The 19,386-nt window shown below is 47.8% G+C and overlaps 1 protein-coding gene across 1 annotated transcript; it reads left to right on the top strand.

Moving 5' to 3' along the window:
* Positions 1 to 1,563: 1,563 nt before the first annotated feature.
* On the top strand, positions 1,564 to 19,116 carry KLK4 (kallikrein related peptidase 4). The gene is made up of 7 exons (XM_033224258.1): positions 1,564 to 1,612; positions 2,218 to 2,289; positions 3,518 to 3,680; positions 4,132 to 4,382; positions 4,469 to 4,605; positions 6,185 to 6,328; positions 18,986 to 19,116. Exons 2-7 carry the CDS (start codon positions 2,229 to 2,231, stop codon positions 18,992 to 18,994), a joined length of 765 nt encoding a protein of 254 aa, XP_033080149.1. The 5' UTR covers positions 1,564 to 1,612; positions 2,218 to 2,228; the 3' UTR covers positions 18,995 to 19,116.
* The last annotated feature ends 270 nt before the right edge of the window (positions 19,117 to 19,386 follow it).

Below are 19,386 nucleotides of genomic sequence, written 5' to 3'. Positions count from 1 at the left end.
CCCACCCACTCCTTGGTGATCTCATCCGGCCTCGTGCCACCTCTCCCCTAATGAGTCCCCACTGTTTCTTGGCAGTCCTGACCTCGGTCTGCCCCTCCGTGCACCCTCCGCGGTCTACCGCACCCTCGCACGCCCTACCCGCTTCCCGCACCTACGCGTCTCCACAAGATCCGTGAGCGCAAGCCAAGGGACCAAGCCTCCATGCCGTCCTTGGCTCCTCTGCTCCTGACCCCCCACTTTTCATCCATCGGGCAGTAACTTGACTCCACATGCAGAGGGGACCCCGCGTCCATTCACCTCTCTTCTCCCTTGACCGGGTCACCTCCCACCTGGGCCGTTGCCACCGTCCCCCGCCCCACCCCCACCATCACTCTCCACCCTGGAAGTTTTTAAAAAGTAAGTAAGATGATGTCACTCCACCCTCGTGCTTAAAATCCATTGCACTTAAGTAAAACCCAAACTCCTTAACCCTGATAGGTAAACAGGGCCACAGACAGAGAGACAGAGACAGCCAAGGAGAGACAGAGGCCTGCAGGCCTATCCGGTTCCTGGTCTGCCCTCCTGCCCGCCCCGCCCTCCTCTGGCTGGAGTCAAGTTCTTCTCTGCACCCCACAACCTCTCCTGCTGCGTGGACCCTCCTCCTCCTCTCCACTGGGTTCTCAGCTTAAATGTTCCCCTTCTCTGAGACTCCCCGACACAGCATAAAGACTCACCACCTTATATGCCGGTCCCTGCAGTTTTCCTTTATTGTCTGTGCCGCCCGGTGGGACGCGATCGCCAGTGGCGAGGGCTTTGATGGTTCCTCCTGTGGCCCCAGCACCTGCGGCAGAGCTCAGAGTGCAGTAGGCGCTCAGCTGCTTTTCACTGAGCGAAGGCTTTTTACTTCTCCCACTCACCGCAAGCCTACGATGCACCTGGCACCGTGTGCCTTTCCCTGAATGACCTCTTTGAATCCACCTGGGAAATGGGGCATAATGGTCACTCTAGTTTTATGGTTGGAAAACAGGCCCACAGGGGTGCAGTCACTTGCCCAAGGTTCCAAAAATAGTGTGTGATGTAGGCTGGATTCGAACCTGGGGTAATTTGCTGGAGAAGCACAGCAAGAGAGGGATAAAGGAGGGGAAGAGAGAGAGATTTAATTTAGAAAGAGAAAGAACATGAGAGAGAACAGGAAAGAATGAGAGGAAATGAAAGAAAACACGAGACAGAAAGAATGAGAGAAAGAAATAAGAGAAAGAGACAATGAGAGATACAGATGAGAGAGAAGTATCTCATGAGAGAGAATAAGAACATGAAAAGAGATAGAATGAGAGAGAGAGAAAGAAAAGAGAGAGTGGAGTCTAGGATCTGGGCAGGGGTCTCCTCCCTGGGCCCCGGGCCCCTGGCCCCTGCCGCCAGCCCCATCTGGGCCCCCAGCCACTGCCTGGTCAGAGCTGAGGCAGCCTGAGAGAGTTGAGCTGGAAGCTCACAGCACCTGACCCCTGGAATGCATCCCCTGGGGGGCAGGCCAGCCCAGACTGAGGATGCTTATAAGCCCCAAGGAGGCCCCTGCGGGAGGCAGCAGGCTGGAGCTCAGCCCAGCAGCGGAATCCAGGAGCCCAGAGGTGGCCAGGTAAGAGGCCTGGTGGTTCCCCACTAAAAGCCTGCAGTCTTTGTGATCCGAGTCTCCCTACAGCTCCATGTCGCTGGATTCTCAGCCTCTGTGCCTCCTATCTCTACATCTCTCCAGATAGATCCCTCACTGTCTCTAGTTAGGAGTCTATCTCTTTTTCTCTCTCTCTCTCTGGGTCTCCCTCAGCCTCTCTGTCTCTCTGAATCTCTATCTCCATGTCTAACTCTCAGACTGTCTCTGAGGGTATCTCTCAAACACTGTCTCTCCAGCTCTGATTCTCTGTGCGTCTTCCCTCTGTGCTTGTTCATGGATGGCTAGACACCATCTCTCCCCACTCGGAGACAGCTAGATGCTCTCTCTAAACTTTCCTTTCTACCCAGTTCTCTCTCTCTCTCTTTTCCCATCTCTCCCTCTCTTTTTCTCTTTCGGTCTCTAAATCTGTCTCTCTAGGTTCTGGGTCCACGGATGGGAGTGGGGGTAGATGGTCTAGACTCTAGGCTACCTAATAACATGCCAGGGGGAAGAAAGGGAGGGAGAAAGAGAGGGATGGAGAGACTTGGACTGAAGACCCCCAGATAGGGCTAAGTCTCAGTCCTCATCCCCAGGTGCTGACGTGATGACCACAGCAGGAAACCCCTGGGGCTGGTTCCTGGGGTACCTCATCCTTGGTGCCACAGGTATCTGAGTATGCATGTGTGACTGTGCTTGGGGGCACAGTGTTTGTTAATGTTCGGGCGTGATTCAGCGTCCTCCTGCTCGTGACTGCAAAGCTGGCTGTGAGATGGTACCATGTGATCTGCCCCCCATGGCTGTCCCCCTGAATTGTGTGTGGCAGTGTGCCTGGGTGTGTGGTTGTACCTGTGAGACACTGACAGTTTGTGCCTCTGAATATCTGGTGGAGTGACAACAGTGTAATGATGATGTAGGGACAGGGGAAGCCGAGGGTGCAGGAGATTGTGCTTCCTGGGGAATAATCCATTGCTGGGAATCTGTGCCTACTTCCTGGGTCTTCAGTCCTGAGATCCCCCTCTCCCATCCCCAAGGAACTCACCTCACAGGACTATATAATGGTGTTCTGGTGTGAATGGGCTTGTGGCTGGGTGTGACTGTGGGTAAGGCTGGGAGAGGATAGGACTGACTCGGTGCAGGACTCTTTGAGCATCAGTCTGTGCAGACAAGTGACCCGATCTTTGCTCCCAGCAATAACTCCACCCGCTGAGCTTTAATCCAGGCCAAAGGACCCGATGCTACCGCTATGAGCCTAGACTCCCCTGTTGAACCCCTGACCGTGGCTTTGCACCACGATGGCACCAGTATCACCTCCAGAGCCCACCCCAGAGCCCTGAGTGCGCCCCAGGAGCCCTGGTCCCACCTTCTGGGACTGCCCCTATCCATAATCCGGCTCTTGAAGCCTTGACGGAGCCCCTGTGCTGTAACCGCAACCCTAGGAGCACTAATCCCGACTTCTCAGCCCACCCCCATGCCCTGACTCACCTCCCAGAAGCCCTGACTACCCTGAAACCCTGACCTGGCTCCCGCACCGTGATCACCGCCCCTGGGAACCCTAGCCCAATACCCTGGACCAGCCCATGAAGCTCTGATCATGCCCCCTGCACGATAACCCCACCCCCAGAAGCCCTGGGTCCGCCCCCTGGGCTCGTCCCCAGCCCTGACTCGGCCCCCAAGAGTCCTGACTGCTCCTGAAGCCCTAACCGCGCCCCTGCTCGGTAACCCCACCCCCAAAAGCCCTGGGCCCACCTCCCGAGCCCGTTCCCAGCCCTGACTCCACCCCGAGGAGCCCTGACTGCTCCTGAACCTCTGACCACGCCCCTGCTCGGTAAGCCCACCCCCAGGAACCCCGGGCCCGCCTCCTAGGCCCGTCCCCAGCCCTGACTCCGTCCTCAGGATCGCTCGTCTCTGGTAGCCGCAGTCGAATCATAAACGGCGAGGACTGCATCCCGCACTCGCAGCCCTGGCAGGCGGCACTGGTCATGGAAAACGAATTGTTCTGCTCGGGCGTCCTGGTGCATCCGCAGTGGGTGCTGTCAGCCGCACACTGTTTCCAGAAGTGAGTGCAGAGGTAGGGCGAGTGGGCAGGGCCTGGGTCCGGGGGCAGGGCCTGGGTGTTACTTTGGCTGAAGGCAGGGGCCTAGTATCAGGTTCCTCCTGGGGTGCTCAGGGGGAATCAGCGGTGAAGGCTCTGGGAGGAGGACGGAAGTAGCCTGGATCCGGGGAGCCCAGAGGGAAGGGCTGGGAGGCGGGAACCTTGCTTTGGAAGGACTCAGAGAGCCCTGGGTTGAAATCTCAGCCCAGTGCTGAGTCTCTAGTGAACTAAGGCAAGTTCCTGTCCCTGAATTTTTGTGAATGAGGATTTGAGACCATGGTTAAGTAGCCCTTAGGGTGTTTAGCGAAGAGGGTGGGGTTGGGGTTAGGGAATGGGGATGGGAATGGGGTTGAAGATGAGAATGGAGATAAGGATGCAGTTGCCACAAAACTGACCTGCCCTCCGTGGCCCTCAGGTCCTACACCATCGGGCTGGGCCTGCACAGTCTTGAGGCCGACCAAGAGCCAGGCAGCCGGATGGTGGAGGCCAGCTACTCGGTGCAGCACCCAGAGTACAACAGACCCTTGCTCGCCAACGACCTCATGCTCATCAAGTTGGAAGAACCTGTGTCCGAGTCTGCCACCATCCGGAACATCAGGCTTGCTTCGCGGTGCCCTACCGCGGGGGACTCTTGCCTCGTTTCTGGCTGGGGTCTGCTGGCGAACGGTGAGCTCACGGGTGTATGTATGTCTGCCTTCTTCAAGGGGTCCTCTGCCCAGTCGCGGGGGCTGACCCAGAGCTCTGCGTCCCAGGCAGAATGCCCACCGTGCTGCAGTGCGTGAACTTGTCGGTGGTGTCTGAGGAGGTCTGCAGTGAGCTCTATGACCCGCTGTACCACCCCAGCATGTTCTGCGCCGGTGGAGGGCAAGACCGGAAGGACTCCTGCTACGTGAGAGATGGGGAAAGGGGAGGGCAGGCGACTCAGGGAAGGGTGCAGAAGGGGGAGACAGAGATACACGGGGCTGCATGGAGAGATGCAGAGATGGAGAGACACACAGGGAGACAGTAACAACTGGAGAGAGAAACTGGGAGAAACAGAGAAATAAACATAGGAATAAAGAGAAGCAAAGGAAGAGAAAAACAGAAATAGACACTCAGGGAGGCAGAAACACACACACGTAGAAATGCGGTTGACCTCCCAACAGCATAGGGCCTGGGGGCGCTGACCTCCACCCAACAGAAAATCCTCGTATAACTTTTGACTCCCCAAAAACATGACTAGAAATAGCCTACTGAGGGCCGGGCGCGGTGGCTCACGGCTCACGCCTGTAATCCCAGCACTTTGGGAGGCCGAGGCGGGCGGATCACAAGGTCAGGAGATCAAGACCATCCTGGCCAACACAGTGAAACCCCGTCTCTACTAAAAATGCAAAAAATTAGCCGGGCGTGGCGGCGGGTGCCTGTAGTCCCAGCTATTCCAGAGGCTGAGGCAGGAGAATGGCGTGAACCCGGGAGGCGGGGCATGCTGTGAGCCAAGCTCGCACCACTGCACTCCAGCCTGGGGGACAGAGTGAGACTCCGTCTCAAAAAAAAAAAAAAAAGAAATAGCCTACTGTTTACAGGGAGCCTTACCAATAACGTAAATAGTAAATTTATGCATATGTTTTATGCATTCATGATATACCTTTGTTGGAATTTTTTATATTTCCAAGCTGCACAGTTCATCTGTGAATTTTTTTAAATTGTTGCAACCCTCCTAAAATTTTTCTAATATATTTATTGAAAAATATCCAAGTGGACTTGTGCAGTTCAAACCAGAGTTGTTCAAGGGCCAACTGTGTACCCAGAGGCAAACAGTGACACAGACTCATAGAGATGAAACACGAAGAGAAATAGGAAAAATCAAGACTGTACAAAGAGGCTGGGTATGGTGGCTCATGCCTGTAATCCCAGCACTTTGGGAGGCGAGGCAGGCAGATCACTTGAGGTAAGGAGTTCAAGACCAGCCTGGCCAAAATGGTGATATCCTGTCTCTACTAAAAATACAAAAGTTAGCTGGGTGTGGTGGCAGGCGCCTGTGATTCCAGTTACTTGGGAGGCTGAGGCAGGAGAATCGCTTGAATATGGGAGGTAGAGGTTGCAGTGAGTCAAGATCGCACCACTACACTCCAGCCTGGGCAACAGAGTGAGACTGTGTCTCAAAAAAAAAAAAAAAGACTTTACAAAGAGATGCAGAGACACTGAGACAGACAAACAAGCCACGAAGGAGACAAAGAAGGAAAGACAGAAACAGACAGACAACAAGCCCAAGAGAAGCAGCCAGCATTCAGGACATAGGACATCGGGAAGCAGGATTAGATGAGGTCAGGGATCTGGAATGGGACTTCCAACAGATATGTTGCTGGGCTATGTTGTGGTTGATGATGGTTCTGTCTTTGTTTCTCAGTCTCATTTAGTTCCTCTCTGACCCCACATGCATTTCCATCTCTCTGTGTTTTGGATTCTGACTCTCCCTCTCTTCACAACAGGGTGACTCTGGGGGGCCCCTGATCTGCAACGGGTACTTGCAGGGCCTTGTGTCTTTCGGACAAGGCCAGTGTGGCCAAGCTGGCGTGCCAAGCGTCTACACCAACCTCTGCAAATTCACTGAGTGGATAGAGAAAACCGTCCAGGCCAGTTAACTATGGGTACTGGGAACCCATGAAATTGACCCCCAAATACATCCTGCGGAAGAAATTCAGGAATCTCTGTTCCCAGCCCCTCCTCCCTCAGGCCCAGGAGTCCAGGCCTCCAGTCCCTCCTCCCTCAGACCCAGGGATCCAGGCCACCATCCCCTCCTCCTTCAGACCCAGGAGTCCAGCCCTTCCTCCCTCAGAGCCAGAAGTCCAGGCCCCCATCCCCTCCTCCTTCAGACCCAGGAGTCCAGCCCCTTCTCCCTCAGACCCAGGGCTCCAGACCCCCAACCCCTCCTCCCTCAGACTCAGAGGTCCAGGCTCCCAACCCCTCCTTCCCCAGACCCAGAGGTCCAGGCTCCAGGCCCTCCTCCCTCAGACCCAGCCTTCCAAAGCCACCTAGACTCTCCCTGTACACAGTGCCCCCTTGTGGCAAGATGTGGACCCAACCTTACCAGTGTTAGAGTTGGTTTTTCATTTTGTGTCCCTTTCCCCAGATCCAGAAATAAAGTCTAAGAGAAGCGCAGGTTCTGTTTGTAGTGTCCTCCTTGCTTCCCCTTCCGTTCAAGAGATTCCAGCAAATGGCTTCTCCTCCATCGGTCTCAGTTTCCCTATCTGGGAAATGGGAGCTTTGACCAGGAGGGCCACAGGGTTTCAGAGGGAGGGGCCATTCCCTGGGTAGTTAAGAGAAACCAGTGCCATGGCTGTTGTCCGGTTTCTGAAAATTCAAGTCAGCAAATGGTAACTGTAGAGATTTTCTTGCTTCGTTTAACTATTCAGCTTTAGTTGATCTATATTTGTTTTTGTCTTCTTAACTGCATTTCAAGAATTTTTAACTTGCATCTGTCTCAGGGCTTGGCTGCTGCAGCTGGAGTCTGGTGGGAAGAATTGTGGAGAGGGCTACTGTGAGTGACAGCTACAGAGACCAAGGAGCAGGAAGAGGGGAGGTTGAGGGGCCAGAATGGGGCAACTGAGGGACAAGGAGATGGGAGACTGAATACGTATATAGATAATTTGAACAACACAATTAACACATTCTATTTAATGGTCAGATATGGAAAGTTGCACCCAGTACCTGAAAAATATAGAATCATTTCAAAAGACATACAGCTGCCAGAATGGCTAAAATTGAAGAGAATAACAGCATCAAGTCTCGGTTATATCTACGGCAGCTGTAACTCTCCTACAATGCTGGGGGTAGGGGGTCAAATGGTACAACCACTTTGGAAAACAGCTTGGTAAATTCTTAGAAAGGTAGGCATACATCCACATGATGGCTAGCAATTCTACTCATAGTATTTATGTAACAGCCATAAAAATACTTCCCTAAGAATGTTTATAGTAGTTTTATTCATAATAATGAAATTGGAAATGAAGCAGATGTCTATCAGTAAGTGAGTGGATAAGCAAACTGTGATATATCCATGCCATGGATTGCTACTCTGCACCAGAAAGAAATAAACTATTGATATAAGCAACACCATACACGCATCTCAAAACCATTATTCTGGCCGAGCGCGGTGGCTCAAGCCTGTAATCCTAGCACTTTGGGAGGCCGAGACAGGCGGATCACGAGGTCAGGAGATCGAGACCATCCTGGCTAACACGGTGAAACCCCGTCTCTACTAAAAAATACCAAAAAAACTAGCCAGGCGAGGTGGCGGGCACCTGTAGTTCCAGCTACTCAGGAGGCTGAGGCAGGAAAATGGTGTAAACCCAGAGGCAGAGCTTGCAGTGAGCCGAGATCACGCCACTGCACTCCAGCCTGGGTGAGAGAGTGAGACTCCATCTCAAAAAAAAAAAATCATTATTCTGAGTGAAAGAAGCTAGACACAAAATATGATACACTATATGATTACATTTATATGAAATTCTAGAACAGGCAAAATTAATCAATGTTGCCTGGCTGCTGGGATGGGAGAGGGGAGTAGGTATAGAAACAGATTGGGGTCAGGTGCAGTGGCTCACCTGCAACCCCAGCACTTTGGGAGGACAAGGTGGGCAGATCACTTGAGGTCAGGAGTTCAAGACCAGCCTGGCCAACATGGTGAAACCCTGTCTCTACTAAAAATACAAAAATTAGCCAGGCATGGATGCAGGTGCCTGTAATCCCAGCTACTCAGGAGGCTGAGGCAGGAGAATCACTTGAACCTAGGAGGTGGAGATTGCAGTGAGCCAAGATCACACCACTGCACTCCAGCCTGGGTGACAGAACAAGACTCTATCTCAAAAAAAAAAAAAAAAAAAAAAAAAATTTAGATGGATGTGTTGGTGAGTGCCTGTAATTCCAGCTGCTCTGGAGGCTGAGGCAGGAGACTTGCTTGAACCCAGGAGGCAGAGGTTGCAGTGAGCCGAGATCACACCACTGCACCGCAGTCCGGGCAAAAGAGTGAGACTCTGTCTCAAAAACAAAAACAAAAACAAAACAGATTGGGAAGAAGCATAAAAGAACTTTCTCGGGTGATGGAAATTTTCCATAACTTTACAGGAGTGAGGATTACATGAGTGTATGCATTTGCCAAAACTCATTGAATTGTAATGCCACACTGTGCATACCTCAATAAAAACTTTACCTCAATTTAAAAACCACACACAGCATTTACAAACATGAACCCGTTATTGAGGTACAAAGCAAGTCTCAACACATTTCCAAGTTGGAATATATAGAGTATGTTGTCTGACCACAATGTAATTAAGCTAGAAATCATAATAGCCAGAAAATCTTCATGTGTTTTCAAAATGGTCTTAGGGAGCGCAAGTGCAGGTTTCTTTTTTTTTTTTTCTTTTTTTTTTGAGATGGAGTCTTGCTCTGTCGCCCGAGCTGGAGTGCAGTGGCCGGATCTCAGCTCACTGCAAGTTCCGCCTCCCGGGTTCACGCCATTCTCCTGCCTCAGTCTCCAGAGTAGCTGGGACTACAGGCGCTCGCCACCTCGCCCGGCTAGTTTTTTGTGTTTTTTTTTTTGTATTTTTTAGTACAGAGGGGGTTTCATCGTGTTAGCCAGGATGGTCTCGATCTCCTGACCTCGTGATCTGCCCGTCTCGGCCTCCCAAAGTGCTGGGATTACAGGCTTGAGCCACCGCGCCCGGCCTAAGTGCAGGTTTCTGACAGGGATATGTTGTGTGGTGGTGAACTCTGGGCTTTTTACTGTATCCATCACCCAAGTAGTGTGCGCTGTACCCAATAGGTCATTTTTTTCCTCCTTCACCTTACCCCCCTCTCATGCTTCCACCTTCTAGAGTCTCCAGTGTCTATTATTTCACTCGATGCCTGTTTGTACCCACTGTTTAGCTCCCATTGATAAGACAGAACATGTGGTATTTGACTGGCTGTTTCTGAGTTATCTCATCTAGGACTGTGTGTTTTGATTTTAAAGGAACATCCCTAAAGAACCCACAATTCAAAACAAGAAATATAATGGAAATTAGAAAATATTTTGAGTTAAATGCTAAGGAAAATACAAGATGTATGCACATGTATTGTATGTGCCTACTACAGTGCTCGGAGAGAAACATATAGCCATAAACACATAATTATAAAAGAAAAAGAGCTGGCCGGGTGCGGTGGCCCATGCCTGCAATCCCAGCACTTTGGGAGGCCGAGGCGGACAGATCACCTGAGGTCAGGAGTTTGAGACCAGCCTGACCAACATGGTGAAACCCCGTCTCTACTAAAAATACAAAAATTAGCTGGGTGTAGTGGTACATGCCTGTAATCCCAGCTACTCTGGAGGCTGAGGCAGGAGAATCGCATGAACCTGGGAGGCAGAGGTTGCAGTGAGCCGAGATCACGCCATTGCACTCCAGCCTGGGCAACACAGCAAGACTCCATCTCAAAAAAAAAAAAAAAAGTAAAGAAAGAAAAAGAAAAAGAGCAGAGAATCAATTCATGATTTAATCATCGCCAGAAGTAGGAAGGAAAACAGCAAAATAAACTCCAGAGAAGTAGAAGGAAGGAAATACTAAATATAGAGCAAAGCTTAGTGGCAGAGTAAACAGATATGCACTGGAGAAGGTTGACAAGTTTTCTAACAGATTAACAAACTGATAAGCCCCAATGAGAATTATGAAGAACAAAGTAAAGACACAACCAGAATTAAAAATGAAAAAGGAGATATACTTTAGCTCCTGTGAGCATGAAAAAGATATTAACATATAAACAACTTTATGCCAGTATCTTTTAAGATTTATAAGAAATGGGCAATTTATTTAAAAGTGTAACTTACCAAAACTGACTCAAGAAGAAGAAGATCTAAATAGCCATGTTTGACCATTAAAGACATTGAAGCAGTAATTCAAAAATCTCACCAGCCAGGCGTGGTGGCTGATGCCTGTAATCTCAGCACTTTGGGAGGCTGAGGTGGGTGGATGGCTTGAGGCCAGGAGTTGAAGACCAGCCTGGCCAATATGGTGAAACAACATCTCTACTAAAATACAAAAATTAGTTGGGCATGGTGGCGGGCGCCTATAGTCCCAGCTACTTGGGAGGCCGAAGCAAGGAAATCACTTGAACCCAGGAGGCAGAGGTTGCAGTGAGCCAAGATCACGCCACTGCAATCCAGCTTGGGTGACAGAGTGAGACTGTCTCAAAAAAAAAAAAAAGTCTTCTCACGAACAAAGCTGTAGTTCCAAGTTTTCTCCAGAATGCTCAATCATTCAAGAATAAAACAATTATAAAATTCCACAAAATCTTCCAAAAATTAAAAAAGAGGGAACACTTCCCAACTCTATTCATAAGGATAAAATAACCTGGATACCAAAACCCAACAAGAACAGCTGGGAAAGAAAAATTACAAACCATTATGACTCCTGAATGTAAATACAAGTATTCTAAATAAAATCTGTAGCTGGCAATATATGAAACAACGGTATATTAGAATGGAGTTGAGTTTACATGAGGCATGCAGGATTTTTTAACATCAGAATATCAACTAATGCAACTTACTACACTAAAAAATTAAAGGGAAAAATAATATGATTTTGCCAAAAACACATTTAATAAAACTGAGGCTGGGTGTGGTGGCTCACACCTGTAATCCCAGCACTTTGGGAAGCCAAGGCAGGTGGATCACTAGGTTAGGAGTTCAAGACCAGCCTGGCCAACATGGTGAAACCCCGTCTCTATGAAAAATACAAAAATTAGCCAGGCATGGTGGCAGGCGCCTGTAATCCCAGCTACTTGGGAGGCTGAGGCAGGAGAATTGCTCGAAACCAGAAGACGGAGTTTGTAGTGAGCCGAGATCACACCACTGCACTCCAGCCTGGGCAAAAGAGTGAGACTCCGTTTCAAAAATTAAATAAATAAAATACAATTGAATACTCATTTATTTTTAAAAAACCTAGCAAACTAAGAATAGGAGGGAACTTCTTTAATATGGTAAATAATATCTCAAAAGACCTAGCACAAACTGTATACTTAATGAAAATGATGTTTAAAGTTTTCCCTTTGACCCTGCAAACAAAGACATATGAATCAGTTGTGACTACTTATGTTCAGCATGCTACAGCATATCTTAGTCAGCAAAATAAGGCAAGAAAATGAAATAAACTATATAATGGTTAAAGAAGAGCAAGAAAACCATTATTGTTTTTAACTGATATTATTGTGAATGCAGAAAGCCCCAAATAAGCAACACATAATTATAGAAATAAACATATAATTGACTGGGCACGGTGGTTCACGCCTATAATCCAAGCACTTTGGGAGGCCGAGGCGGGCGAATCACCTGAGGTCAGGAGTTCGAGACCAGCCTCAGCATGGAGAAACCCCATCTCTACTAAAAATACAAAATTAGCCAGGTGTGGGGGTCATGCCTGTAATCCCAGCTACTTGGGAGGCTGAGGCAGGATAATTGCTTGAACCTGGGAGGCACAGGTTGCGGTGAGCCGAGATCATGACATTGCACTCCAGCCTGGGCGACAAGAGCAAAACTCTGTCTCAAAAAAAAAAAAGAGAGAAAAGAAAAAAGAAATAATCATATAAGTTAGTAAGATTGTTGGCAGCAAATCAATAAAAAATCAACTGCATTTCTATGTAATTGCCACAGATTTTTTAAAAACTCTAAAAATGTAAAATCCGTGAAGACCCTAAAAATAAGCCTTCAAAGATATCCAATACCATAGGGAGATACTAAAGAAGACCAAAGGCCGGGCGCAGCGGCTCATGCCTGTAATCCCAGCTACTCGGGAGGCTGAGACAGGAAAATCCCTTGTACCCAGGAGGCAACACTAGTAAGCTGAGATCGCGCCACTGCACTCCAGCCTGGGCAACAGAGCAAGACTCCATCTCGAAAGAAGGGAAGGGAAGGAGAGGGAGGGGGAGGGGAGGGGAGAGGAGGAGAGGGGAGGGGAGGGGAGGGAGAAAGAAAAGAAAGACCAAAATAAATGGAGAGCTACATTGTTCCATGTGCACAGAGGAGAAAACTCAATGTTTTAAAGATGAGAATTATCTCCAAATTTATTTTAAAATTCAATGCAATCCAAATCAAAATCTCAGTAGGTTTTTTCTTGAGCCTGACAGACTGTTTCTAAAATTTATAAAAAAGAACAAAGGGCAAGGGCAAAGGTCAGCCAGCACACTTTCAAAGAAAAGCAAGGTAGGAAACCTTTTCTACTTGTAACTTACTATGAAAAGTGTGATATTAGCACAGGCATAGGCAAACATACCAATAGAATAGAACCCAGAGCCAGAAGCAGATCTATGCATTTATAAGCACTTTATATGAAACAGAAATCACGCTGCAAAGCAGTGGAGAAAATGTCTTTTCAGTAAGTATTGCTGGGAAAATTGGGTAGCCGTATGGAAAAAAATGGCATTGAAATCCTACCTTATACCACACACAGAAATCAGTTCCATGTAAATTAGACCTAATTAAGGCAAGACAATGAAACTCTTAGGACATAATTTAGGAGGACATTTTCATGACTTCAAGTAGAAATGGTAAATATATGCATATACGTATATACATATATATATGTTTATTTTTTTTTTGAGACGGAGTTTCGCTCTTGTTGCCCAGGCTGGAGTGCAGTTATGTGATCCCTTGAATCCTTTCCTGGGTGAAGCCAAGAACCCTCCCGGGCTAAACCCCAATTTCAGGGCTAAACTGTCCTGCAATGAAGTGACAGTCTTTTGTGATCTACATACAAAGAATCTTAACTCCAAAATGAAGATCTCAGTCACCAAATTCAGATTCTAGACTTTGAGCTTCATCTTCCTGGAAATCAGACTGGTGGTCCAAACTCTAGACATCAGACCAGTCTTTGGACTCTAGAACCAAGACTTCCATTTCTGGATTCCATTTTCCAGGTTTTAGTTTCCTCAAAAGTAAATAAATTAAACCTGCAGGCCAAATCCAGCTGCTGTGTCTTTTTGTGAATAACATTTGGTTGGAACATAGATTAATTCCTTCATGTGTTGCCTATGACTGCTCTTATGCTGGGACAGCAGAAACGAGCAATTACAGCACAGACTGTCTGGCCCACAAAGCCTAACATAATTACTTTCTGAACTTTTACAGAAATAGTTTACTGATGTCTGGTCTAAATTCCAGATGCTTCACTCCAAACCCCAAAATCCCAGAATTCAGATTCCAAGCTCTAGATTCCACAGCACAAACTGGAGATTCTGAAGGCTGAATCCAGACCTCAGATCCAGGCTCCAAACTCCATTCCTCTGCTCTAGATTCCCAACTCCAGAACCCTGACAAGACCCCAACCACCCTCCAGAGACCCAGAGATCTCTCCAGTAAGAGATCTACTGAAAGAGACAGGAAAGAGTGATGGAGAGAGTGTCAACCACAGGGAGACAGATAGAGTAAGAATGTGTGTGTGTTAGTTGTCTGTCTCAATGGCAGACGGAAACAGTCAGACAGGCAGTACCCTGATCGAGAAGCTCAATTGAGAAATACAGCGACAGAAATAGTTTGTGGCCATCTGTTCATTCTCATTTACTCAGTAAGTACTTATCACGTACCTACTATGTGCCAGGCACTGTTTCAGGGGCTTTGGATAAACCAGTGAACAAAACTGGCAAAGATCCTTGTCCTTGTTGTAGCTGAGAGGTACAAATAATAGAAAATAGACCCAATAAAATAAATCACAAATTAGATATACATTTATATGTGTTAATATAATATTGTAAATTCATACAAATCATATACAATAAGTTATGTAATAAGGAAGATTGGGGAGAGGGACGTTTGCAGTGTTAAAGCAGTGACAGATGTTCCATAAACTGGTGAGCAGACAAATAAACTGTGGTGTATCCATACAATGGAATCCTATTCAGCAGTGAAAATGGAATAAACCACTGATAGCTGTGTGAACTTTGGCAAATTACTTAACCTCTCTGTTACTTAACTCTGTGAAATGGGGCTAATAACAAATCTTCCAGGCAAGATTCCTATGAAAGTGAATTAGTGCATGTCAAGTGCCTAGAACAATGCCTGGGCACATAGGCTGTACGCTGTGTTTGCTGTCAACACCTTTCCATCTCCGTACCTTTCAGACTCACTGACCCTGAGAACTCTTTGTGCCTGCGTTTCCATCTTCCCCATCCTGGCTTTCTGACTCTGTCTCCCCCAGCCCTCGTCTTGGTGCCTCTGTATCAGTGTCTCTGTGTCTCTATTCCTATCTACAGGCTCATGCCTGTAATCCCAGTACCTTGGGAGGCCAACGCGGGTGGATCACCTGAGGTTGGGAGTTCAAGACCAGCCTGACCAACATGGAGAAACCCTGTCTCTACTAAAAATACAAAATTAGCAGGGCGTGGTGGCACATGCCCGTAATCCCAGCTACTTGGGAGGCTGACTCAGGAGAATCACTTAAACTCGGGAGGCAGAGGTTGACGTGAGCCAAGATCGTGCCATTGCACTCCAGCCTGGGCAACAAGAGCAAAACTCTGTCTCAAAAAAAAAAAAAAAAAAATAGACATGGGTGTACGTGTGGATGCACATGCGCGCGCACGCGCACACACACACACACACACACACGTGAGCTTTTGGACCCAATGTTCCAGATGCACACACTTGCACACAAGGTCTGAACATATAAGGTAGGGGCCTTAGTAAAGGTACACAGGAGAGAGACACTGATATGCCGTGTCAGGTTTGACTTTGAGGGGACATATCCTGAGTAGTCCCCCAAAACCAATTCACAGACATGGGTCTATAGTATGGTGGTTGCATTCAAAAGTATGACCACCTGGGATCAAACATAGTGGTTCTGAATCTTTGAGAAAATTATTTGACCTCGGTGTCTTTCCATTTCCTCATTTGTTCATGGGGGTTTCCTTAAGACTTAAATAGAAAAATGTGTCTCTGTGTATAAGCACATGTATGGGTGTGCATGATAATGGCTGGCACACAGTAACTGTAACGCATAGTAATAAATATCGGTTATTTTAATCAAGGACACATGACTTAGTTATAGTACATACATGTGGCTGTTCAGACGGTGAAAACAAACACAGCCAAAATCTGACATATGTGTAGACCAAGATAAAGTTAGTCAAGGCTAATACTGTGATTCATCCAGAAAGCCACTTCGTGGTGATTCAAAGTTACAGAAACCAAGGGCCAGATATTCAAATACAGGCTCACAGATTAGATTCCAGGCAACTCCCAGACACAGAGTTGGGCATTTACGGGGAAAGACATCGTCTGGAGACACAGGCAGCTGGGACAAGAAAGATTTATCCGTCTCTAGATCGTCCCCCAAGTCAGACACTTGGTGTTGAAGGCTACTCATCAGTTTTCCCATATGGGGACATGGCTCACATGTGTGGGCAGATAGTGGACAGTAGGGCCTTGCACACCCACCACATACACATGTGCATGCACATACACACGCACACAGAACTGCACTACTCACAAGTACCAAACATGGACTGTTCACAGTCAGAAGACCATGAGCCTCTACGCTGGGAAACGTGGGTATGTCCCCTCAACATCAAATCCACGCATAAACAGACAGCAACAATGGGGCAGCGACAATAGAGGATATCCAGATCAGATCCCCATATTCTTCCTGCCATCATGGGGAACCGGGCCTGGAACACTGGTGAGGCTAGGGTAACAGATGTGGCAGACGAGGGGTATAAGGAAGAAAGTACAAGCTTGTTTTGCAGGGAAGGTTAGAGCATTTACATTATGATTCTGAGAGAAAATCTCCACGGGCCTTTCATGTTTCTACATGTCTTCAAAGCAAAAAAAAAAATATATATATATATATATATATATATTGCTTTGGACTGTCAAGGATGTTTGGCTAGCAAGCAATCTTGCAAACGGTATTTTCAACAAAACAGCTTTGATTACCGACCAGTGTAATAAAGATAATGCGTCCCTTCAAGCAGATTTGTTTAGTGTTCAGTACAATAAATATAATATGTTCCTCCAGAGCAGGTCTGTTTGTGGTCGGGATAACGAAGAATGTGTCTTCCTCTTGGACAAACATTAATACTCCCCTTATAAGATTCAGGATTCCTAAGCTCAGGTTTCTCAGCCGTGGGTCAAAGCACTGTGTGCACAGAATCCTAAACTTCTCTGATCATTCCTGTGGGACTTAGGGTCAAGGTGAACTGATGTGAACACAAAGCTCATGCTGCCTTCTGTGCTGTGAGTAATAAAGACCTTTGCCTTTGATCCAGAATCCAGTGTGTTCTGCCAGTATCCATAAAACTGTGGCAGACTAATTTATTTGTTTGCAAGTTGGCAAAATATCAGCCCCTTCTGAGTTTTTGACAAACAGTTGGGCACTAAGGCTGCACCTATCCAGCTAGAGATAGAAGGGTGGGAAGTAGGAGGGGCCCCAGCTGGGCACGGCCACATGACAGAACAGGGACCAAGGCTAGGTTGAACTTTTCTGAGAGCAGTGTAAGCCAAGCTGAAGTTGAACCTTCTTGGCCCTTGGAGTTAGGAGGGGCCCCAGTTGGGTGCAGCCAAATGACAGAAGAGGGAACAAGGCTGAGTTGAACTTTTCTGGCGGCCGTGTAAGTCAAGCTGAAGCTGAACCTTTTTGGCCCTACTTGCATCCTTCCAGACACAAATTCATCCCACCTGTGGCTTAATAAATGTCCTTTTGCCATTTGTCTCTCCTCCTCCCTAACATGCTCTTCCTCTTGGATTCTCCCTCTTGGGAGAGTTCACTGCTTCCTCAGGCACCAGGATAGATGCCAAGTGCCCCACATCCTGCCAGACACTGGCCACATTCTATCTTCATTTTTAAATGGATAGAATCTTTTCTATCCTGGATCTTCATTTTTAAAGCCTCAGGCCACGTCCTCTAACTGGACCCTTCCCCCAGCCTCTTGACCATAATCAGAGTCTTCCTTTATGTCTTCATTCCAACTTTTGGGATCCCTGCCCTTTCCAATTATGCCTTCACTTTAGTGGCAGACAGCATGTATGCTGAGGATTTAGTTAGCGCTGTAATTCAGCCACTCACACAGTAAGATTCTACGTTTAATTTTCAGAAATCTCAGCTCTGTGGCTACAGGAGATAAAGATTTCTTTCAACGTAGTCATAGACATAGCAACTTTGGATTATTTCTTCAGTCTGAGATCTGGAAATTTAAAGTTCTGTGCTCATTCTTTTCTTTTTCCACTTTTGCCAACACAACTAGAAGCAATCATTCCAATTTCATTATGCCTGTTACTTTAAAAAATATTCTAAAGTATCATATACGTGATCACCCTGGACATTGCCCCTTTATTTGATTAGGACTATCCAGTGGTGACATTTTGTGTACCTCTGTTGCCACATCACACCATGGACTTGTGTTTCTCTTTGTATTACTGAAAATAGAGTTACTGGTGCCTTTAAATTTATTCGCATTACAGAACCAATTCCAAAAACTAGAAATGCCAGAACTAATTCAGAAAGCTCATCTTTGAGACTTCCTTCCTCTAGAAGAACTAGTAAAGTTTGTCTCAGACAGGATTTTTAGAGAAACAGAAAAAATAAGATGTACACACACAAATATACACATGCAAAGAGATAGACGAAAATGGAGACAGAAGGACAGGACAAGAAGATGGAATCTGAGCTAATAGCAGAGACATGGAACCAGTAGAGAAGAGACACACTGTCTTCAGAGAGTGCTGACCAGGAAGGGGAGGAGCCTCCAGGACTGGATCAGGGGTCTGTCCCTAGGTCCCCATTCCTGACTCTTCTCCTGCCATCCTGATATGGGTATAGCATCAGATTAGCTGGTTTGGCTGAAAAAACTGCTAACTTGGGAAAATGTCCCCTGTCCATAGGAGCAAGACATCCCAGACTCAAGAATCTCATAAACCCACAAGCACTCTATCCTTTACCTCCCCACCACAGCCTCCCACCCTCCAGTTCAAGACCCCAAATCACCCCACATACTTTGCTCCCAACCCAACACCTACTCCAGACAATGTCTCATGTCTCCTACCCTAATTCCTGGGGTTTGCCCTGCTCTCAGAGCAGAGTCTCCCCATAAGGAACAGCCACCAACCCATGACCCCATGGAATGGTCTAGAATCTCAGGCCCATCTGTGTCCCTGGATCCCCAGCCCTGGTCCTCTGCCCCCAGGTCCCTTCAAACCCACAGCCCAGCTCCCGCTGTTAGCCCAGTTCCTGGCCTCTCCTGCCAAGCCTGCCCTCCCTGACCCAGCACTCCCTCTGCAGATACTGTGATTGCCATCCAGTCCCAGACCGTGGGAGGGTGGGAGTGTGAGAAGCATTCCCAACCCTGGCAGGGTCGCACCATTTCAGCAACTTCCGGTGCAGGGATGTCCTGGGGCACCCTCAGTGGGTGCTCACTGCTGCTCACTGCATCACCAGGTGAGTGGGAACCTGGGGTCTGGGCAGGGGTGTCTGTGCCCCACAGGGATAACATTTCCCCCTCAGATGAGGCTGGGGACAGAGGGAGACAGGGAAGATTCTGTTTCAGGTTGCATGAACAGGCACTGGGGACCACCTTCCCCTGGGGGCTGCCTCGGTCTCTCACCATATCTCTGTCCATCTGGTCTCTCTGTGTCTCTTGGTATATGGCTCTGCTGTGTCTCTGTGTGGCTGTGTTTTGGTCC

Source organism: Trachypithecus francoisi, unplaced genomic scaffold, assembly GCF_009764315.1.
Source record: "Trachypithecus francoisi isolate TF-2019V2 unplaced genomic scaffold, Tfra_2.0 Lachesis_group12, whole genome shotgun sequence".
NCBI lineage: Eukaryota > Metazoa > Chordata > Mammalia > Primates > Cercopithecidae > Trachypithecus > Trachypithecus francoisi.
This window is presented reverse-complemented; position numbering and strand designations above follow the sequence as displayed.

Excerpts from the sequence above, each read along its gene's own strand:
- KLK4 (XM_033224258.1), top strand. The coding sequence starts at position 2,229 with ATGACCACAGCAGGAAACCCCTGGGGCTGGTTCCTGGGGTACCTCATC. Across the intron at positions 4,383-4,468 it reads CTGGGGTCTGCTGGCGAACG|GCAGAATGCCCACCGTGCTG; the intron begins GTGAGCTCACGG and ends TCTGCGTCCCAG. Across the intron at positions 4,606-6,184 it reads ACCGGAAGGACTCCTGCTAC|GGTGACTCTGGGGGGCCCCT; the intron begins GTGAGAGATGGG and ends TCTTCACAACAG.